This window comes from Prenolepis imparis, unplaced genomic scaffold, assembly GCF_030444845.1.
Source record: "Prenolepis imparis isolate NDT839.2.m4 unplaced genomic scaffold, iyPreImpa1.0 SCAF_9, whole genome shotgun sequence".
In the NCBI taxonomy this organism is placed as follows: Eukaryota; Metazoa; Arthropoda; class Insecta; order Hymenoptera; family Formicidae; genus Prenolepis; species Prenolepis imparis.
Window position 1 is genome coordinate 10466546 of NW_028141167.1, and position 19107 is coordinate 10485652.

The window sequence follows — 19107 nt, forward strand, 5'->3', positions numbered from 1 at the left end:
TCTCTCTCTCTCTCTCCCCTGGATGCTGCGACGCTTCTGCAAGATGAACGCTATTATGAATACATGAAAGTACAAGATCCATATTATTTAGAGCGATAGCTTACTTACTGCAAAGGGTACAAAAAGGCTCGTATAAAAAGATTTAGATTCTCTGCTAGGAACACACGTCATGTGGAAAAGTACTTAACTTCCTAGAGCACTGACGCACCAGAAAGAGATTGTATATTCAGTACATAAATTTCAGGCTTTCAAAGTTTCGATTTCAGACTTTATATATAAGTTTTATTTTATTCTTTTAGATTCTTTTCACACAAGAGACACTCTTATATTCTCTTTAATAAATCTTCTTTCCTTTTATAAATTTTTTAAATAAATTTTCTTTATAAATTTGCAAGATACTCTTAATATACAAAACGTTAATACAACTTTTCAACCAATTTGCCCGCTTTGGTTAATCTAAACTAATCTTCTTTGGTCAATTTCTCACCTGAAATTTCTGTACCACACTTTTCTCTTGAAATCATTATCTTGAAATCTCATCTTAGAAAGGATCGTCAATTTCATCGCACGCGAGCGACATCATCACGCTCGGACAATACAAAATAGAAAATATGTATATTATGAACCTCAAAAGTAAAAAGATATATAATATATATGTATATATATATATTATTACGCTTTATATATATCGTTCTATAAGAGCAGCTCTGCTATGTTATTTTGCACATGTATGGAATATAAAAGTTTCATGTAGAGGATTTCATCCAAGCCAGTCTATTCGCTTAATACATTTCTGGTCTCTTTAGCTCAGCATTGCAAGAGAAGATAAGTTGCACAAAATTAATGTCTACAAAAGAGACACCAAATGATTATTGTGCCAACCTGCGCAATACAAGACCATCAATAGATGTATAAAGGATAGAAATTTAGTTTCTTAACGAGAGATCTTTCAATTTAATCATAAAATATAAATTAAAATGAAATAAAGAAAAAATATTACTTTTTTAAAATATGATAAAGAATTCTATACTATTGTAATACAAATAAAAAAAAAACAATCAATTATATATAAAGTTTTTCATTCATCTCCTTATTTAAAGGATATACAAATTATTATCAATCCTCTTACTTGACGATGTAATTAAGAAAATAGTAAAAACAGAAATATTATATCTTTGAAATTTGACAAGTAGATTGAAAGTTAAATCCAGATTATCATTCAGACATCGTCATATAGTCTTTCGGACATCGTTTCGTCAAACAGGAAATTGCTGCGTTTCGGATTACTTACCAATCTCAAATTGAACGACAAGGTTAATCGTGAAATTCGGATTCTAAAGAACCGAAGGGCTTTGTCGACTAGAGTGATTGATTGTGTTGTTGTTGCATATGTAACTGCAGGAAACAGTAGAGAATGCCGGCCTGCGCCATCACGTCGACAGTACCGGCGGCGAGCGGATCGCGACTTTTGGCGTCGCTACGTGAATTACTGGTACCAGGTCGTAGTAACGTCGGTCCGAACACTGTGGCCAAGTTGTGCAGCGACATTTTGTTCTGCGCCTCGTGCTTGTTCACGCGAACGAGATGCGCTAGTAGGAAATCGATCACCGCTTTATTGACGGCGGGTAGACCGTCGTAGACGCGGCGTAGAGCGGCGCCCCGTGACAGATCGCCTGTTTGAAAGGCCTCCAGGAACGCCGGATAAAGAGCGTCCGTGAAGAGCGCTTCCGGCATTTCGCGCAGGTACAGCTTTAGCACACCCGTCACCGAATGCACGTCCACCTGTGCGTTCACGCAAAGATATCAGTATAATGCGAAAAAATTTCTCTTCACGTAACAATTATTAAGAGCATGCGAAATATGGGAAATAAAAATGTACCTCTTTAAGCAGCTGTTCCGCTTCATACGAGTTGCTCTCGAACGACTTCCGTAGCCTCGCTACATCGGATGCAGAGCCGGAAACGCGATACAAGCCCACCTCGCCGACACCTCGTCTCTCCACTTCTCTCACGCATGCCGTTATGATGAAAGGCACGTCGCGCTTCTCTCGTCTGCAACAAAAAAAGATATATTTTCTTAATATCTTCCTTTAATATATATATATTTCAAAATTATATATTATACATATTTAGAAATTATATATATACTAAATAAATTAAGAGATATTAAGTAATTTCACTTTTATTATAAAAAGAAATAAAAAACTTTTCCTTCTTTCGTTTCTTTCGATCGCGAGAGAATTATTTGATTTGAATATTAAACTAATATTTTCTTACTGAAGAGAGATTTAATCTTTTTGATTCGAATAAAATCGCGCGTACTTGCACACTTGCTGGATCTTGGCGCCAAATAAACCTTGCGGTTTGGCCGAAGGCACTCGCCTCAGAGTGACCTCACTGGGAACAAAACGTAGCGCTACGTCTAATGAAGTGGGTCCCAAGTTCAATGATCTCTCCACCTGATCGGATTGCAGCCAAGATCTGCTCAACCGCTGAATGCATTTGCCTCGTAATAACGAGCGTGGACCGCACTCCTCGTACAACAAGATTCTAACATTCTGACTTCCTTCCATCTCTACTACGAAAGTCTCGCCTGTAATTGAAACGAATAGAAAAACTCATAATTCATAATCATATAAAAGTTTTAATTTTAAAATACTTATTTATATTTGCTGAAGAATACAAATTAAGATATACTACAAACACTCTGTATAAAAGAAATGCGAAATATCTTACCCCAAAGCGGAGCTTGACCTTTGGCGACGCGACTTCGTGCTCTCTTGAAGTAGTGTCCATAGCTGTCGACTTCCACGATGATATATAAGTCACTCACTCTGTCTAAACCTGGCGGAGTTAGACCGACCAGCGTTAGATGAAGATCACCCAGCAACAAGCTTTCGTCGCGTCCAGATCTCAACAGATAGCTGCCCATATCCGTTTGCAGAAACGTCCGACAAGCGGTGACCCAAGCTTGCAACTCGTACATCGACAAGGGCAGTTGTCCTGGAGGCTGTCCACCCTGTAAAATACAAATTAATAATATTAATTCCCTTTTATTTTTAATTAAATATATAGATCTTAATATATAGCTGAATGCAACACACGTAAATAGAATAATTGCATGTATTATATATTAATAATTGTATTTATACTTATTATTAATGTGAGATTCAATGACCTGCTGTAACGCGTCCACCGCCTCCACCCATTGGGAACGTTCAAATTCGCTGGACAAAAAGAAGGTATAGGAATTCTGCACCCGGTTTTGCTGGCTCTTATGCGCGACGCGCAGAACCAAGTTCGGCGAAGCTAATACCAGCTGCGCCTCGAGTTCAGCGAGTTTCTTGCGATTCTTCTCCGAGCCTCTTCCACCCAGTCGAATCCGCTTCTCGTCGTTCCGCTCCTCCCACAGTATCTGATCGCGTACCGTACACGCTTGCGACCTATTTTGACAGGTGTTAGATTAGTTAAGATAGGTTTAATTATTAGAAAGATCAAAATATTTGTTCGGTTTCTTTGTTTTATAGTATAATATAATATATATTGACGATTTGAAATGAGTCATTACTATCATTACTCGTATTTTGATAACAAGAGATATTGAATGGATGTGTGACGATCAATCCGATAACATATTTATTGATATGTCAATAATATGTTAATAAAAATATTATATATATCAGAAGATAATTCCAGTATTAATAATTTATTGTGGATTTTAAGTCGACTTACCTCAAAGCTACCACATTAGCGGGGCTGGCTTCGCGTGGCTCTACGCCATCCTCCGTAACAGCAGCTTCCGCCACGGGGACGTACCACTTTAATTCGAACGTGAATTTGTCCCTGCCGGATGCTTTGTACTTCGCACAGGCGATTACGTCGTTAAAGAGAAAAAGATGTCTCAGCTTTCTGTGACCGTCCGACAGTTCGACTACAAACGAATTCTTCACCAACCTTCGTTGAGCTCTGTCGTGACTCTAAACAAGCAAAGAGCAAAATCATATATATAAAGGAAAGATAAAAATCAGATACAACAAATTACATATATATAAAAAAAAAATATATATATATATATTTATATATGTGTATGGAATATGTATATGTACATTTATGATTATGTATATATATGAATATGTATATGTACATTTATGATTATGTATATATATGAATATGTATGTACATTTTAATTATGTATATATATGAATATGTATGTACATTTATGATTATGTATATATATGAATATGTATGTACATTTATAATTATGTATATATATGAATATGTATGTACATTTATGATTATGTATATATATGAATATATATATATATATATATTACGTATATGAATTTTTCTTACCGGAAACATGGACTTTGTCTGAATAATATTAAACTCATCTAGGAAATTCCTGGTCATAGCCAGAGCTTCTGACAGAGGTGCATGATCCGCATGATTGACTGGCGTATGCTTCAAAAGATCCTGGAAGCATTGAATGAGAAAAATTATCGCTACGAAGTTCGAGATAAGATAAACTAGAGATTATGGCGCATTTATGAAAAAACCTAAGACTCGTAGTTTATCATTTTAGCAATTTTCTCGGTTACATTGTTATAAAAAATCGCGCTTTATGTTGCTGACGCATATAAAAAGAATTCCATTTATAACCAAATATTGTATATACTTACATGTAAAACTAAAGCATTCTTTTGCACTCGCGCGACTGGCTTATGTAACAGATCTTCTAACGACAAACCTGGACCCTTTGGGAAACCTCTGAGTCTTATGTCTCTGGTAATCTCTCCGAATTGAGTGGAATGGGCAGAGCATCGTCGCACGGTGTCAGTCGCGCGACCATAATTGTGTAAAAACGCACCATATAATCCTATATTACTGGCCATAACCTGAAATCAACATGATTACGTTACACGATTACTCAAATTATTTTTTATTTATCTCATATGAGAGTATCATCAAATTATATGTACCTTAAATTGTTCTCCTATAGTAGTTTTACTGTCCCATTTTTCCGTCTTCTTTCGAAGACCGTCCAGAAACGTCTGATGCAGAGCATGCAGTTCCGGAATCTTGTAGAACATTGTTCCAAATTCCTCCTCCGAGATGACTGGTTGAGATGTCGTTAAAGTTGCCCTAATAGCTTTCATATACTGTAAACAGAGACAGATAGTGAAACACATGTATTTATAAATAAGCTGTTGTAAATATTCAAATTGCAAAATAATTACATACTTGTAACATCACAGTTAAACACTCCACATATACAGCTTCGCTCTCTACTACCGAATTCACGATACATTTGACCATCGACGTTCTGTCGTCCTCGCGATCCTTGCTCTTCTCCTGTCTACGCGGCGTTGTCGGAGTCGGCGATTCCAAGCTACCCTCGCTCAAACTCAATGGTTCAGCGTCGCTGCTGCCGGTTTCGTTATCCGTGCTGAGAGCTCGCAGCAAGATCGGGGGCGCCGGACTGGCACCCTCTTCATCTTCGCTATCCATCGCCGCTCTGTGTCTGAAAATAATAATACGAATCATACTCATTCTATATTTTCACTTTAACCCAGGAGTACTCGTACGTGAATTCAACCAATATATATATATATATATAAATTTATTTATTTATTATTATATATATTTACAAAATACATGCTCGAAATGACCCGGGGAGGCACGCGTACTCCGCGCGGTTAAAGACTTTGACATGCTTTAGTTGAAGAGAAGCGAGAGATGACGAACGACTTACTGTATAAAATAATCGATGTTGACATAATTACTCTGATTGCCCGGCGAATCTGGTAGTGAGGGGGGTCTTCGAGGCGCCGCTTTGTTGCCATTATTGCTGTTGACAGTGGGAACGCGCGCATCAATGTAGACGTATTCTCCAGTTTGATCCAAAGCTACTGAATCGTAATAAGGTTCCTCTTCTGATGCTTCCGCATCTCCATCCTCGTCATCCTCGTTGATCGCCTTTTCCAAGTCTAATCAGCGAACAAATAGTGGTTATTGTGTGAAATTCAACAAATGAATAAGATTATTGGTAGCATGTATATATAAAGTAAAATTGATAGTGTTCTTGTAGAGCTTTGCGACTAATCTTCAATCACTTGCATTAGGTACAATTGAAATTCTCTTATAAATTTATCAAAATTTTTCAATGATTCTTTTTCTTAATATCAAAACAAAAGAGTTTTCACAATAATTACATAGACGTTTATAAAGAGCTTAAAAAAAAATGTATACACAAGATAAGAACATTAAAAAGATTACCTTTCTCATCTTCTTCTTTGAGAGAATCCTCGTTTTTATCTTTTTTCGAACTTCCAGTGACTTCGATTACTGTAACATAATTACTTGGCACATCTGGATCACTGTTTCTCCTAAGTTCAGGCACTTTCTCGGGACTCTTCGGTATCTCGCTCTTGGGTCTCTTGCCAGCTGTGCCGAGAGTCGAACTCAATTCAGACACGCACTTGTCCTGAAATTTGCTAATGTCATCCCGTTCTGTCAAAGGCGCGGACGATCCGACATTCGTCGAATTCGACGAGTCCGCTAAGCTATTCTCCGCTGTTTGAGAATCCTGTTGAGACTGCAGTTCTGTTGTTGCTTCATGTTTGTTTTCAGATATACTCGCACTTAAATTGGTGTTGTTAGCCAGCTGCTTGTGTCGCTCGACGTCGGCCAATAATCTCTCTAGATACTCTACATAAAATTCTTCCTTTTCAAGTTCCTCTCTCAAGGCTGTCACCTGCAAAAAGAATATATATATTAGAATATATACATTGCGTGTTACTTTGTCTTACGTCTTTCAAAAAGTTTTGATAAAAAATAAATTTTACAAATTAATTAATTTACAAATATTTTAGAGAATTATATTTTATAAAAAAATTATTTTACTATAAAATTATTTAACACTATATTAAATATATTTTTCTAATTCCAAAAAATAATTATTTCAATTTATACAATTTCTTACCATTTTTTAAGCAACATTTATATTGTATTTCAATAAAATTTTAACAAAAATTGGTTAATATATGCCACATGAACTTGTAGGATGACCTAATATAATTAGTTTTGAATGTATGATAACACAAGTTAATATAGAGATAAATTTCTTAATGATTCATAAGAAATAATTGAAAACGAAAAATCAATGTTTATTATTTTTTTCATTATTTACTTTTTTGGTCATGAAAATGTCGTATAAAAAAAAGATAATAATCCTTTGATATTCTAAATGTCACGAGTGCTCTACTACTAACAGGTTTCAGACAATTAATTCGATGAGTCATCGTGCCACTCAATGTGATATTAATCAAATTACACGTGACTAAGTTTTTATTACAAGTGGCAAAATTAAGCTCTCTCATTGTTCTTAATTTTCCAAACATCAGCATTCGATCCAGGTATTTCTACACATTGAGTTCTTCGCTATCTATTTAAATTATATACGCAAATACAAACATCCCACTCGATTCAGACTAATAAATGGTTGCAAAACATTGCAACACCTCATCATTCTTATCTTTGCATCCTTAATCATGCAATTCACCCATTGTCACAAATATTTATCTCTACCTCTTCCAGAAATCTGACAAGACTTGTCAAGAAGAATTGGCTGCTCTAGCCTATTTGTTTGATGAGTCATCCATTCCACGATATTAATTGAATTAAATAGAACCCTATTTTTTACAGACACACATGCACGCTCCCATCCTACTAACAAATACCTAGTGAACATTGCGACACTGTTGGCAAACTGATCGTTACGCAAGTTTCGTCCTTGTTTTACATATTATTCTTCTCTCACCCTACAATTATCCATCACAACACAACCTTATTCTGGGATTGGTCAATAAAAATCAAATACTCGATGCGAACAGCTTCCATCCTTGTATCGCCCTCTTCCTCGGAGAAGAATCATCGCGTTCGAACTCTCACCTTCTGCTTGTGCTTAACGAGGTTAGCCCTAACGTCCTCTTCCCAGGCGGCCGGCAAGGCGCTGTCCGGGAACCGCTGCACCCAGACACGCTGAAAGTCCCCGAACACGCTCATGCCTCCGGATGCGCGTGGGCGGCGACGACTCCTCCACGGACGAGTCCGACCACCAGCACTCACGGCGCCGTCGTGCGCATCGCACGGGGGCGCGGCACTCACGACGACGACGACGGTGTCAAGTCTCGCGTTCTCTTCGTTCCCCTCAACTGCCTTTGTAGCCGCACTTTTCGCACCCCCAAGGTGCGGTGCGACGTCTTCTCGGTTATCTCGTGGCGGGCACAACGGTGTAGCCAGCCAGCCAGCGTCGTCATACGGCCGCTGTCATCTTGTCGACATCTCCTGCGTAGGTCATGTTCCGATCCCTCCCCCCTAGTACGCCGATGACGCCGCCGCTATAGTTTCTTCGACGTAACTTCTCTGCGCGCGCGTTATCTATATTTCTATATTATTACAAATAACGTTATTTTACTTTTTCTAAAAAATAATATAAAATTATTCTTCTCGTTGTCTTTTAATTCTTCTTCTTTTTTTATACCTAAATAAATTAATAAAGTAAATAATAATGTATAAAGTTTAAATGTATGTAAAGATATATTTAATATAAGTATTAATAAAATGTATTTAAATGTAAATGTATTTAATGTGTCTTTTTTAATATGCTCGAAAAATCTTGATAAATTCTTAGATTAAAAATGACAATAATTAATTTATCAGTATATTATGATTTTACTTTTATACATCAACAAAAATATTTCTTTCTTCTAAATTTGGAATATTTTAATTGAAATTTATTAAATAATACATGACATAAAGAAATAAATGACGCGCTTTGTAATATTATATAGTATAAATAAAAACGTCATCTAAATTTAAAAATGCAGTAATATGATATTTTAGACACGAGATTCATTAGTTTTTCTTTGCACATATACAGACTTTTTACAAATTCTTCTGAATAAAGGATAAGATGTGTTAGGATAAACATGTTGTGTGTGTGTGTAGATAAATTAATATCACTTGATATTTATATATAAATTTGTGGAATATATGGATTTGTTGCAAAAGGAATCATTGATAAATAAAATATATATTCTTTAATTACCTATATTGACACTTAGTAAATTGCTGCATTTCATTAAAAAAATATATATATATATGTCTCCAAAATTATACAACTCTCCATATTTAAAAAATATTACATTATTGAATTATTTTACAAGTCAATATAGGTTATAAGTATTTATGTACAACATTCGTTCGTTTGATGAAATTTTAATTAAATTTTATGTATCACCGTTCTTTACTTCAACCGGGCTGAGAATAGTCAGCACATATTGCAGAACCTTGACTAATTCCTGCTCCTGTTTATTGGCATCGATACTCGACAATGTAAATCTACCAAGAGCTTCTCGAATGCTCTGAGAAAATCCTGCGCTTCTCGCGATGAGTTTTCCCTTCTGATTGTTGCTGATCAAGGACCACAACATAGAACCAGCTAAATTGATTTCGCACGGTGATCCGTTCTTGAAGATATCGTGTAACAAATTTATAAAATCCACTGAAAAATATAGTAAATATATAATGCAATCTGTAATAAATAAATTAGTACTGGCATTAATTTATTCACCTGAACTAAGAAGTCGAGGTCTGTTCGTTATGTTGAATGCTAAATTGCGTAGAATCGATATCGCGAGAACTTTGCTCGATGATGATGAACACTTTGCTAAGTGTATTAAAACATCTAGAGCATCAGTAGCCTAAAATATTACAATATATTATGTATAACAATACTACAATGTATATATGTATATATATATATATATATATATATTAAAAAATGTATTACAAACAAATAATACAATATTACAGTATTAAAATATATGTTTTATATATGTAAATATAAGTTAAAATTTATTAAAGAACTAATACATATTTTTTATATGTTTTTACCTTTGGTACACATAACTGTCCTTCCTCGTAATAAGTAAAATCTATTAAAAATTCTAGGCAATATATCTCCACTAATGGCCACGGCTTTGCTCTTTTGGTAATAATGGGATGTATTTTAGTAAAAAATTGAAGGAGATTACTCTGTAAAATAAATAATTTTTAATTCAAATTAATAATGTAAAATCAATGTTTAATACTTTATCTTGTGTAATAACAATGATGACGATTACCTTTGAAATACAGACTCTACACTCGTGAACGTGCACCGCGTTTCGTAAAATGTGGAAAGCAAAGTGCATCTTATGATTATCGAAAATTTGACCGGCTCTTTCGATTTCTTTGCTCGCTACTTGCATGATAACGTGTATCAACGCGAGCGTATTTGGCGTTTTCCTTAATCCGGTTCCCGGCAATATTGTTGTTAATGTTAAAGATTGTGCGGCTGAAAAAAGAAATGCAACAGAATTGAATTAAAAAAAATGCGTATAATATACACTATATACAAATTACAAATATATATACATTTATACATATCTATCGATGTTTTTAATAATACTTTAATGCTATATTAAGTCATTTTACCAATGTTACATTTCGTTGTAAATGTCGCCAACAATTTCAAGGCAGATGTTGACACAGTTTTATTTAACGCTATCCAGGCCCACAATTTGTGCACCACGTCTGCTAAACCTTCCTTCGTTAGATTCTCTTTAACGTTTGCGTTTCCGTACATAAAGTTCATTAGAAGTATGAAGATGCAATTCACATCATGTAACAGAGGATGAGTCTGTGTGATAGAAAAGGTGGTTTTTGTTACAGAAGAGATAGTAGATGTTTGTAAAAAAAAAATCTTAACGTTTTCTTACCTTTTTCTCTACTTGTTTTTTATAAAGTTCAAACGGTTGAAGATTCAGCTTAATATACAGTTCTTTGAGGATCATCAATGCAGTTTCAGGAAGATTATCCTGCAGAGCAGTTCGTTTTGCTTCCTTCGACACATATAACAAATTAGTCAGTGCACCTACAATGAGATCCTTATCTTGCAATTGTTTGCAATTCTTTTTGAATTTCGCATAATTATGAGCGATGAAAAGATGCAGCAAGTGCCCGCATAATTCGCCTCCTATTGTAATCTGTTCTTGATTCGGCGACTTATCCATCGTATGCGAACTTTTCTCGCTTTCGTTCGATTTTCTGGAATGCACGTTCGCGTCTCTTATCGACAATTTGTTCACGCTCGATATGACGTCTCGCAAATTACCGTCCTTGCTTTCAATCGCGACACGCATATCGAGTACCGTATCGAGTGTCGTCCGTAATAAAGAGACGCCGCTTTTCCCTAGCGAGTCTTTCTGAATCTCCTGGGATAGTAGAAAGGCTAAACAACCGATAGCACTCATTCTCAGATCTGTCGCAGAGTCCTTTATCGCAAAACAGATGGAAGCCATCACCATTTCTGGCCCGCATAATTCTAGCGCGCTTTGAATGGCTTCGAAATGCTGGTCCTCCGTTAACGAAAGTATAGCTACAAAGTTATAGATTTCCGTCCACAGTCTGTTACGCAGGTACACCAGGCGCGGTTCGGTAGATTCTAAAAAAATTATGCAAGGGCATTAAGAGAATTTATATTTAAAATAAATTTGCAATATATATACTTACGATACAAATCTATATTTAAGAAGCAGAATAAAGTGTAAAGCGAATCCGAGGAGAAAAGAACGACGGTTGTGTATTCGTTGCTGTGCGTGATGCAGTTTGTTAGAACTGTACAGATGCTAATATACATTTCTAATATATCGGAATAATGACTCAAACTCTTTCTGCTTCCATTATCTTTCGGAATTTCGTTCAAACATCTGAAAACAAAAGAGATCAAATAAAACAACTCAGTTGCGAAAAAAGATAAAGATATTTGTATGTCTTACAGAGATTTTTTCATATACATACCCAAATAAATACTTATCGATGGAATGTTCATAGATTTGCCGAACTACCTCGTGTAGTCCGATGAATATTAAATTATTCAATAAATTACAAACAGCTGTAATAAGCGAAGGCGTCGCGATTGACTGCATGGAATTGTCCACATCAGTTATTTCAGAATCTCTACCAGAAACTAAACCCAATATAACAAAGGAATTAATTATAAATTATGCTAAGCAGATATATCGCTAAATAGTTTATAGTTTAATAATGTAATTACATGCTTGTAATTCATCCTGACAGTTGTATAGATATGATATGATGCATGGTACCAGTGAAAAGCAACCAGATTGCGCACTTTGTATGAAAGTTGCTTTGCTGTTGTTCTTTTGATATTCTGATTGTTCCGCATCTAAAGTAGTCAACATATAGATGTCGGAACACAAAATACTAATTTCATGATAGATATTGCGTTGCTCAACATATATTAAGATGGTTTGTGATTGTAAAGAATCATCCTACATAAAAGAAAGATTACAATTAAATTGATATATAATTCTAAAAAAGATATATAATATATATAATTTAAAAAAATAGATATATATTTTTTTTACATCTTGCAAGATACATATAGATTTTCATAAATTCAAATATATATATAGACATATGAATACATGCATTATTTAAATCTTTATGATATTACTTAGATATATCCTTTTTGCGCTTACACATTGAAAAGTCATCGAATTCTTCAGCATATTGCAAAATGCGATACATGCTTGTTCTCTAACTAAACAAGACTCCTCTCTGTTCGCAACGTATTGAAGCAACGTGTGACACAGATCACTCGGTGCCATGGCGATTGCGTTAAGGAGTTGCGACGCAGTGTGTACCGTGTTCATCAGACCTGCCAGTAATTGCAAAGCCGAAGCACGAACCAAGGGATCTCGATTTTGCCATAACATAGGCAACCAATTTAATGAGCGACCTTCTTCGTGCCAAAATACTATCCATGACTGTAATGATATAATAATTATTTATTTCTATCGAAATTGATAATTAATGAGCTATGCAAAATGATTATCGAAATTATCGATTAATTCTAGTAATCGATAAATACATTGTTTTCGAAACACTATTAAATCGAGGATATATACTCACATTCTTATTAAAATTTACTTGCATCTGATACAATAAGTGATTAAGACATATAATCGAGTTTCTTGTTATTGATAAACCCATAAAGCTAACTGTACCAGCGCCATGAAAAGATACAATTGGTTCTATGAGTGTATTACAAAGAGACAATAGCAAGTTCTTATGATTTCTCCATTCGCACTGTCCGATTAAATATGTCAAACATGTTAGCAACCAATCGAGATACGCTATAATAAAGAAAAAAAAGATTATGACATTAAGTTTCACAAAATCAATTATTCTCAAAAATTTGTATTTAAATTACAATTTGGGTAGATTTAACAAATACTAACCGAGATTGTAGAAATGCTGCTGATCCCCAAAACATAGTGTTGAAACAACAAATTCTACAAATCTAGTCCAGGTATTCTTAGGTTTTTCATCATTAGACTTTTGTATTTTTTCGATCGCAGAACATGTACGTACTAATTTAAGTATAGATTGATGTACATTCTGATTATCAACTTCCAAGTTTTTAAATAAATCTGCCAAAGACCTTGTCATGTTTTTCATAATTTTACTGATCCAAGATCCTTTTCCTGAAAATTACAACAAATTAAACATCCTAATATAATTTTTACGTGAGAAACGATAGTATCTAAAAATATCGCTATATTACATCTTTTACCTTTTTTTGTCACATTTAAATATAATTGCAAAAAGATTAGAACATCCACAAATAAGTCACAGTCCTCTTTACTAGCGGGATGTGATAATAAAAATCGTTCGAACGTTTGCTCCCAAGGTAGTGAATCGATCTCTTTATCGTTATCACGTTGGAGTATTTTGTAAAATTTTAGATACCTAAAAATCAATTAATTAAAATAAAATTAGTAAATAATAATAATAATAAATGCTCCTAATATTAATTAAAGTCAAAATAAAAGAGTTTATTGTTAGCGATAATAATAACTTACATTGTAAGATAATCTAACGCACACGTAACACTATAGTGTGCAGTAGAATTTTGAATATTGTAGAGTTGCTGTTGACAACAATATTGAGGAAAGCTGTACTGCAGAGAAAGGAAATCCTTTTCAAGAATCATCAATTTCTGTGTGACTTCAGAATTCTTTAAATCATCTAAGCTTTTCCATAACATATTAATACCGTCATTCCATTCCCATGCCCAATACTGTCTAATGAAAGTTAGGGCTACTGGATTGCTACCATAAAGTACTAAAAATTAAAAAACATTGTTTTAATTTTATAGCTTAAAGATAGCAAAAAGCAGCTTTTTATGTCAAAATCATATAGGATCAGTTTTTCTCCAGTTTTGTGTAAAAAAATTTATTAATATAAATTAGTTGCAGATTTAAACTTACATGATACATCAGATTGCCTGTATATACTTGTTTTCCAATGAGATTTGCACGCAAACGGCAATTTCATATTTGTCACAACAATATAAGGTAACGAAATATGTGATGCAATGCTATTTTCCACTAACGCTGCTTTTTCACTAACTCTTATAATGTGTTCGCTGTAGAGAAGTAAACACAATAGTTGCGCGCCATCAGTTTTTATACATTCGTTGTTTGGAAATAAAAAAAGACCTAATACAGAAATGCAATTTTTGCATTAAAATTATGTTGTAAATTATAAAATAACGAAACATTATTAGATATCTTTGAAACTTTTTGAATAAAATGGAATTGTACAAAGAAATATACATACTTCTTATGATATTAAAGAGAACATCGGTGTTGACAGATAACTCGTGTCGTATAGAACATTCAAAAAATGCGAGCAGTTTTAATATGCTGATTATCGGTATCACAGAATCTGGATAATTTATATAATCTTTCTCTACCTACAAATAATGTTTTAGGTTTTAGGTCAAATAAAAGAAACACATATATAATATCTTCTCTTACAAAATGCAATAACTTACCAGAGCTTTATTGAAAATATCCAAGATTAAGGGCAGTCCACTTTGATTAATGAACAATTTGTGTAAGGAAGTGTCTGAAAGCATCACGCTAATTTGTACCAATGCGGATTTTCGTATTTTCGGATCTACATTTGGTTCGTTCAACATTTCCAATACTGATAACATATTGCTCCTCTGCAAATAAAATATTTTTATTAGAATAATGTCTAATGCCATATATACATGTATCTCTAAAAGAGATCTAGAAATTTAATTGAACACAAAACAAACTAGTATGTGTAGATGATTAATTCTTGTTAAGTATAAATAAATCAAGATTGTAAGAGACTTTTAAATATTCTGAATATAAATATGTAACCTGATAATTGCCTTCTGATCGCTTAACGAAGGTTTTACGCTCAAATATGCAGAGTGAACTGAGAGGTAAGCCATGTAAAGATGACAGCCGTGGTAATTTTTGGATAGAATCCTTTTCCTTCCCAAGTAGCCAGATTAAGCGACACAACGCTTCTTCTCGTATATCACTGTTTGGCGAATAGAGAAATCTTAAATTGCCTTTTAACACCTGAAATTAAAAGTTATATAATACACGACAAAAAATTGTAACATGAAAAATATATCTTCAATTATGTCAAATCACCTCGATAAACGGCAATAATATACTGTTGGAAACATCGGGATCAAATATCTTGGTAACACACTGACCTAAAGGTGAATGGGTATCAGCGTGACACTGCAAAAGATAGAGCACAGGAATGAAAGCTTCTAAAGTTTTTAACCATCCAGTTTCGCTCATTTGTATTCTTCCTTTCAGTATAAACACTAATATGTCTCTTGATACTTCACTTATCTAAATATCAAATAAATAAAGTATTACAAGTATAAAGTATACCAATAAAGTATTGTGAAAGCATAACTTATGATCACTTTTTTAACCGTATTCGAAAAATATACAAATTTTTATTACCTTGCTGTCCTCGCTCATTACGCCGTGAGAGATTATTTCCGTTAAAACATTCGGTTCAAGTAAGAACATTAAGTTTTCCCATGATAGCTTGTCTTTATTATACTCTACTCCCAAAATACTTTTAACTAAAATGTGGCATTCGATATATGTGGCATGCCGAACATTTACATCTCCGTTTGCTAAGAAATTTAGTATCAGTTTTGTTGCTAGTGCGTAGTCTTCGTTATTCAGAGAATATTTTGAAATGTCTTGTAGAAATTTTATAGCAATCTTAACAATAGTTAAATTTTTATGATATGACAAACTCAATTTAGATGCGTATAACATTCTTAAAGTCTCCGAAGGCGATTGTTCCAATGAGCCTTTCAATATAGAGATAGCTGCTTGCATAGACTTTGCAACAGTTTTAGTTTCATCAAATAGTTTTATCAATTCTATCTGATTAGCGTCTTCAAATTGCTACAAATAAAAAAAAGTTTATATTGCTAATCAATATTAATATGATATAATAAATAAAATAGAATATAATTGAGTTACTTACGCGAGTATATTCCAAGAGCACGGAATGCAATGCCGGATATAATAGATATATCGGTGGGTCCATTATAACATTTGCTATGGACGCTTTTAAACTATTCGGTATAACAGTGTCTGCCAGTTCCAATGGTACAATACTGCTCAATAATCTCATAGTAATAGTAGTAAGATGCAAGTATGTTATTCTCAAGTAATCCACATTGCCGCAACTTTCAAAGTATTCCATTATTTCTCCCATTAAATTGAATAACGCTTTCAAATCATCGTTTATCTTCAATGCTGTACCATCGTTGCAGAGCCAGATATTCGGCATTATACTAATTGTAAGCAATTGTACTAATTCGTGAGTTAGATCTGTAATGTACTTGATGTTTCGTAAAGGAAAAGTGGAGTCGACAGGTAAGCTTAACTGATTAAGAACATGTTTCAGAGACTCTACACAATAAACTGGCAGAAGCATCTGTTGCAATTGCAAGACAGAATCGTCGATATTTTCGCTGATGCTCTGACTTCTATCGCTAGTCCCCTAAAAGATAGTATTGATAATAGTATTGACAAATACGATAAAAAAATCCTACAATTAATAAACTTAATATAAGAAATTAAAATAATATTTACTGTTGATTGATATGCTTGATAGTTTGCCTCGGGTAAACCACCATCTAGACCATCTCCAGCTTCCGAGGACGTGTAAACGTTGCTATCCAATTTGCTAGCCAGTAACTGTGTAAATAAATAATGGAAATATCATTATAAAGAAAAGTAATCCATAAGAGTAAGTTTGATAATTGCATTACATATTGCTAAGAGATAATATTAAATAATTTTTATATCAAAAAAAGTAAAATATAATTATTATTAATACACTTTTAGTTACCTTTTGCTTTTTATTTGCCACGCATGGTTCACAATAGTAATAAATACGAAATTTTAGGGAACGCGTCAGTTTACGTAAAGTTTTTAACACAGTTGGAACCACGGATGCGACATTAGTTTCTGACATGCTAGTACTTGATTCAAGAAGCCCGTGAAGTATCTGTAATGTTATTTTAGATAATATATTTCGTTATACTATTTAGAAGAATCAATATAAATTTATAAAGAGAAAACATTTACTGTAATGATTGCTGGACGCTGAAGAAAAACCTCTGCTGGAAAATCTTGCATCATAACATTTGTTATAAACTGACATGTATGTAATATATGATTAACATCAGTGTCATTAAGAGCTTCCTCGACTGCGGCAAGTACTCCTTTGTCCGATGTAACCAGTGGCTGCCATGGCATTATTAACCATTTTATACCACCTTCTATCGTCTTAGAAACTTGTGTGCCATTCTCGCATTCCAACGTTACATCGAGTGGTATTGTACTATGCACACATGTAATTGTATATGTATTAATTTTATGTATAACAAACACACACAGACATTATATACATATAGAAAAAATATATTTTTCTAGATGTCTTCTTTCATAATTTAATTACTGCTGAAATTTTTCTAATGCTTAATAAATACTATAATAATAACATGTTTCTAACATTTGTGTTAATTATCTTACCTATCCAAAATTGATGGCAGATTGAAAGCACTATGCAAAGTGTCATGGCTTTCTCTTTCATAACCCTCACTTTTATATCTAGTATGATTTTGTGTTTGTGTTCTATATTTCTCAAAGTCTGAACATACTGCATTTATAGTTAAATCCTGCAATGTGACTATATTTATTTCTTTCCATAATTTTAATATATACATATATATTAAAAGTAATATATATTTTCATACCTTTATGTCTACATTTGATCCATCTATCTGATTTCTTTTTAGATGAATAACAACTTCCTCAATGTCGTCCAATTTTGCATACCATTCAGGAGAGAGTTTTCTTCTTAATTCGTAAAGTTCATTTTGAAACTTTAATTTGCCAAATGCATTCAAGTAACTTCTTGCATCTGTCTTAAAGTAAAGATTGTACATTGTAAATAAAATACATTAAGTTTTCCAACAAAATTTTTTTTACAAAATAATGTCATATTAGTGAAATAGTCCAAGTACCTTTACCAGCCGCAATAATAAGTTTAGTACTTTCTCTGGTTGAGGAGCAACCTCAAATGAAAACCAATTGAACAGCCTCTGAATGATCTCTTTCTTGACAGCGTCGCAGTCGCATATAAAACCGAGATCGTACTTGGAAATAATATTATCTAAAGCTCGCAATCGTATTTCATCGATTGTATGATCTAAAAACAATGTTAATGTTGCGAAAAATATATGTATTGCAAAAAGATGTACGCATGTTTTAGTTTAAATAATTAATTGCAGTCTTCTTGCATTGCTTTCTTACCTAATTTTTTAACATGTACAGCTGTTATTCCTGCTGCAGTGGCTAACATATTGTAAACAATAATAATCTATCCTGTCACCATCTGTCATTGAAAATTTAACCGCCAAATTCACAGCAGCATCGTCATTTTTCAAAGTCGGAGATGATTAGTGAAAATAATGAGATACGCAAAACATGGAGTAAGCGATCGCAGCGACCAATAGTGGTCGCTCGTAGAACTAGTTACTTAAAATTTATCGATAACGACGTGCATCTACTTTACCGACAGCGAAAATGGCCGCGTATAC

The 19107-nt window shown here is 33.8% G+C and overlaps 2 protein-coding genes across 3 annotated transcripts; both read right to left on the bottom strand.

The window, feature by feature from the left end:
- Positions 1-646: 646 nt before the first annotated feature.
- Rhogap1a (Rho GTPase activating protein at 1A) lies at positions 647-8390 on the bottom strand. 2 transcript variants are annotated; one of them, XR_014426123.1, is made up of 14 exons: positions 7950-8390; positions 6276-6753; positions 5752-5986; positions 5241-5520; positions 4979-5158; positions 4679-4894; positions 4353-4472; positions 3732-3976; positions 3178-3442; positions 2736-3018; positions 2322-2592; positions 1880-2051; positions 1292-1782; positions 647-847 (listed from the first exon to the last, which is right to left on the bottom strand). XR_014426123.1 is itself a non-coding variant. In XM_083046918.1 (13 exons), exons 1-13 carry the CDS (start codon positions 8061-8063, stop codon positions 1360-1362), a joined length of 3282 nt encoding a protein of 1093 aa, XP_082903044.1. In that variant the 5' UTR covers positions 8064-8390; the 3' UTR covers positions 647-1359. The 2 variants fall into 2 exon arrangements, 1 of the variants encoding a protein (XP_082903044.1); XM_083046918.1 differs by having other exon boundaries at positions 647-1782.
- A 695-nt stretch (positions 8391-9085) lies between these two features.
- Positions 9086-19037, bottom strand: Ana3 (rotatin homolog anastral spindle 3). Its single transcript, XM_083046891.1, has 28 exons — positions 18821-19037; positions 18532-18716; positions 18262-18432; positions 18038-18183; positions 17591-17846; positions 17352-17510; positions 17093-17197; positions 16479-17000; positions 15938-16396; positions 15611-15820; positions 15329-15535; positions 14971-15144; positions 14754-14889; positions 14402-14632; positions 13994-14255; positions 13705-13880; positions 13370-13615; positions 13041-13264; positions 12608-12895; positions 12160-12397; positions 11904-12072; positions 11616-11812; positions 10823-11547; positions 10539-10743; positions 10187-10398; positions 9957-10097; positions 9634-9763; positions 9086-9564 (listed from the first exon to the last, which is right to left on the bottom strand). The coding sequence occupies exons 1-28, from the start codon at positions 18867-18869 to the stop codon at positions 9290-9292; spliced, it is 6498 nt and encodes a 2165-aa protein (XP_082903017.1). The 5' UTR covers positions 18870-19037; the 3' UTR covers positions 9086-9289.
- Between the last annotated feature and the right edge of the window lie 70 nt (positions 19038-19107).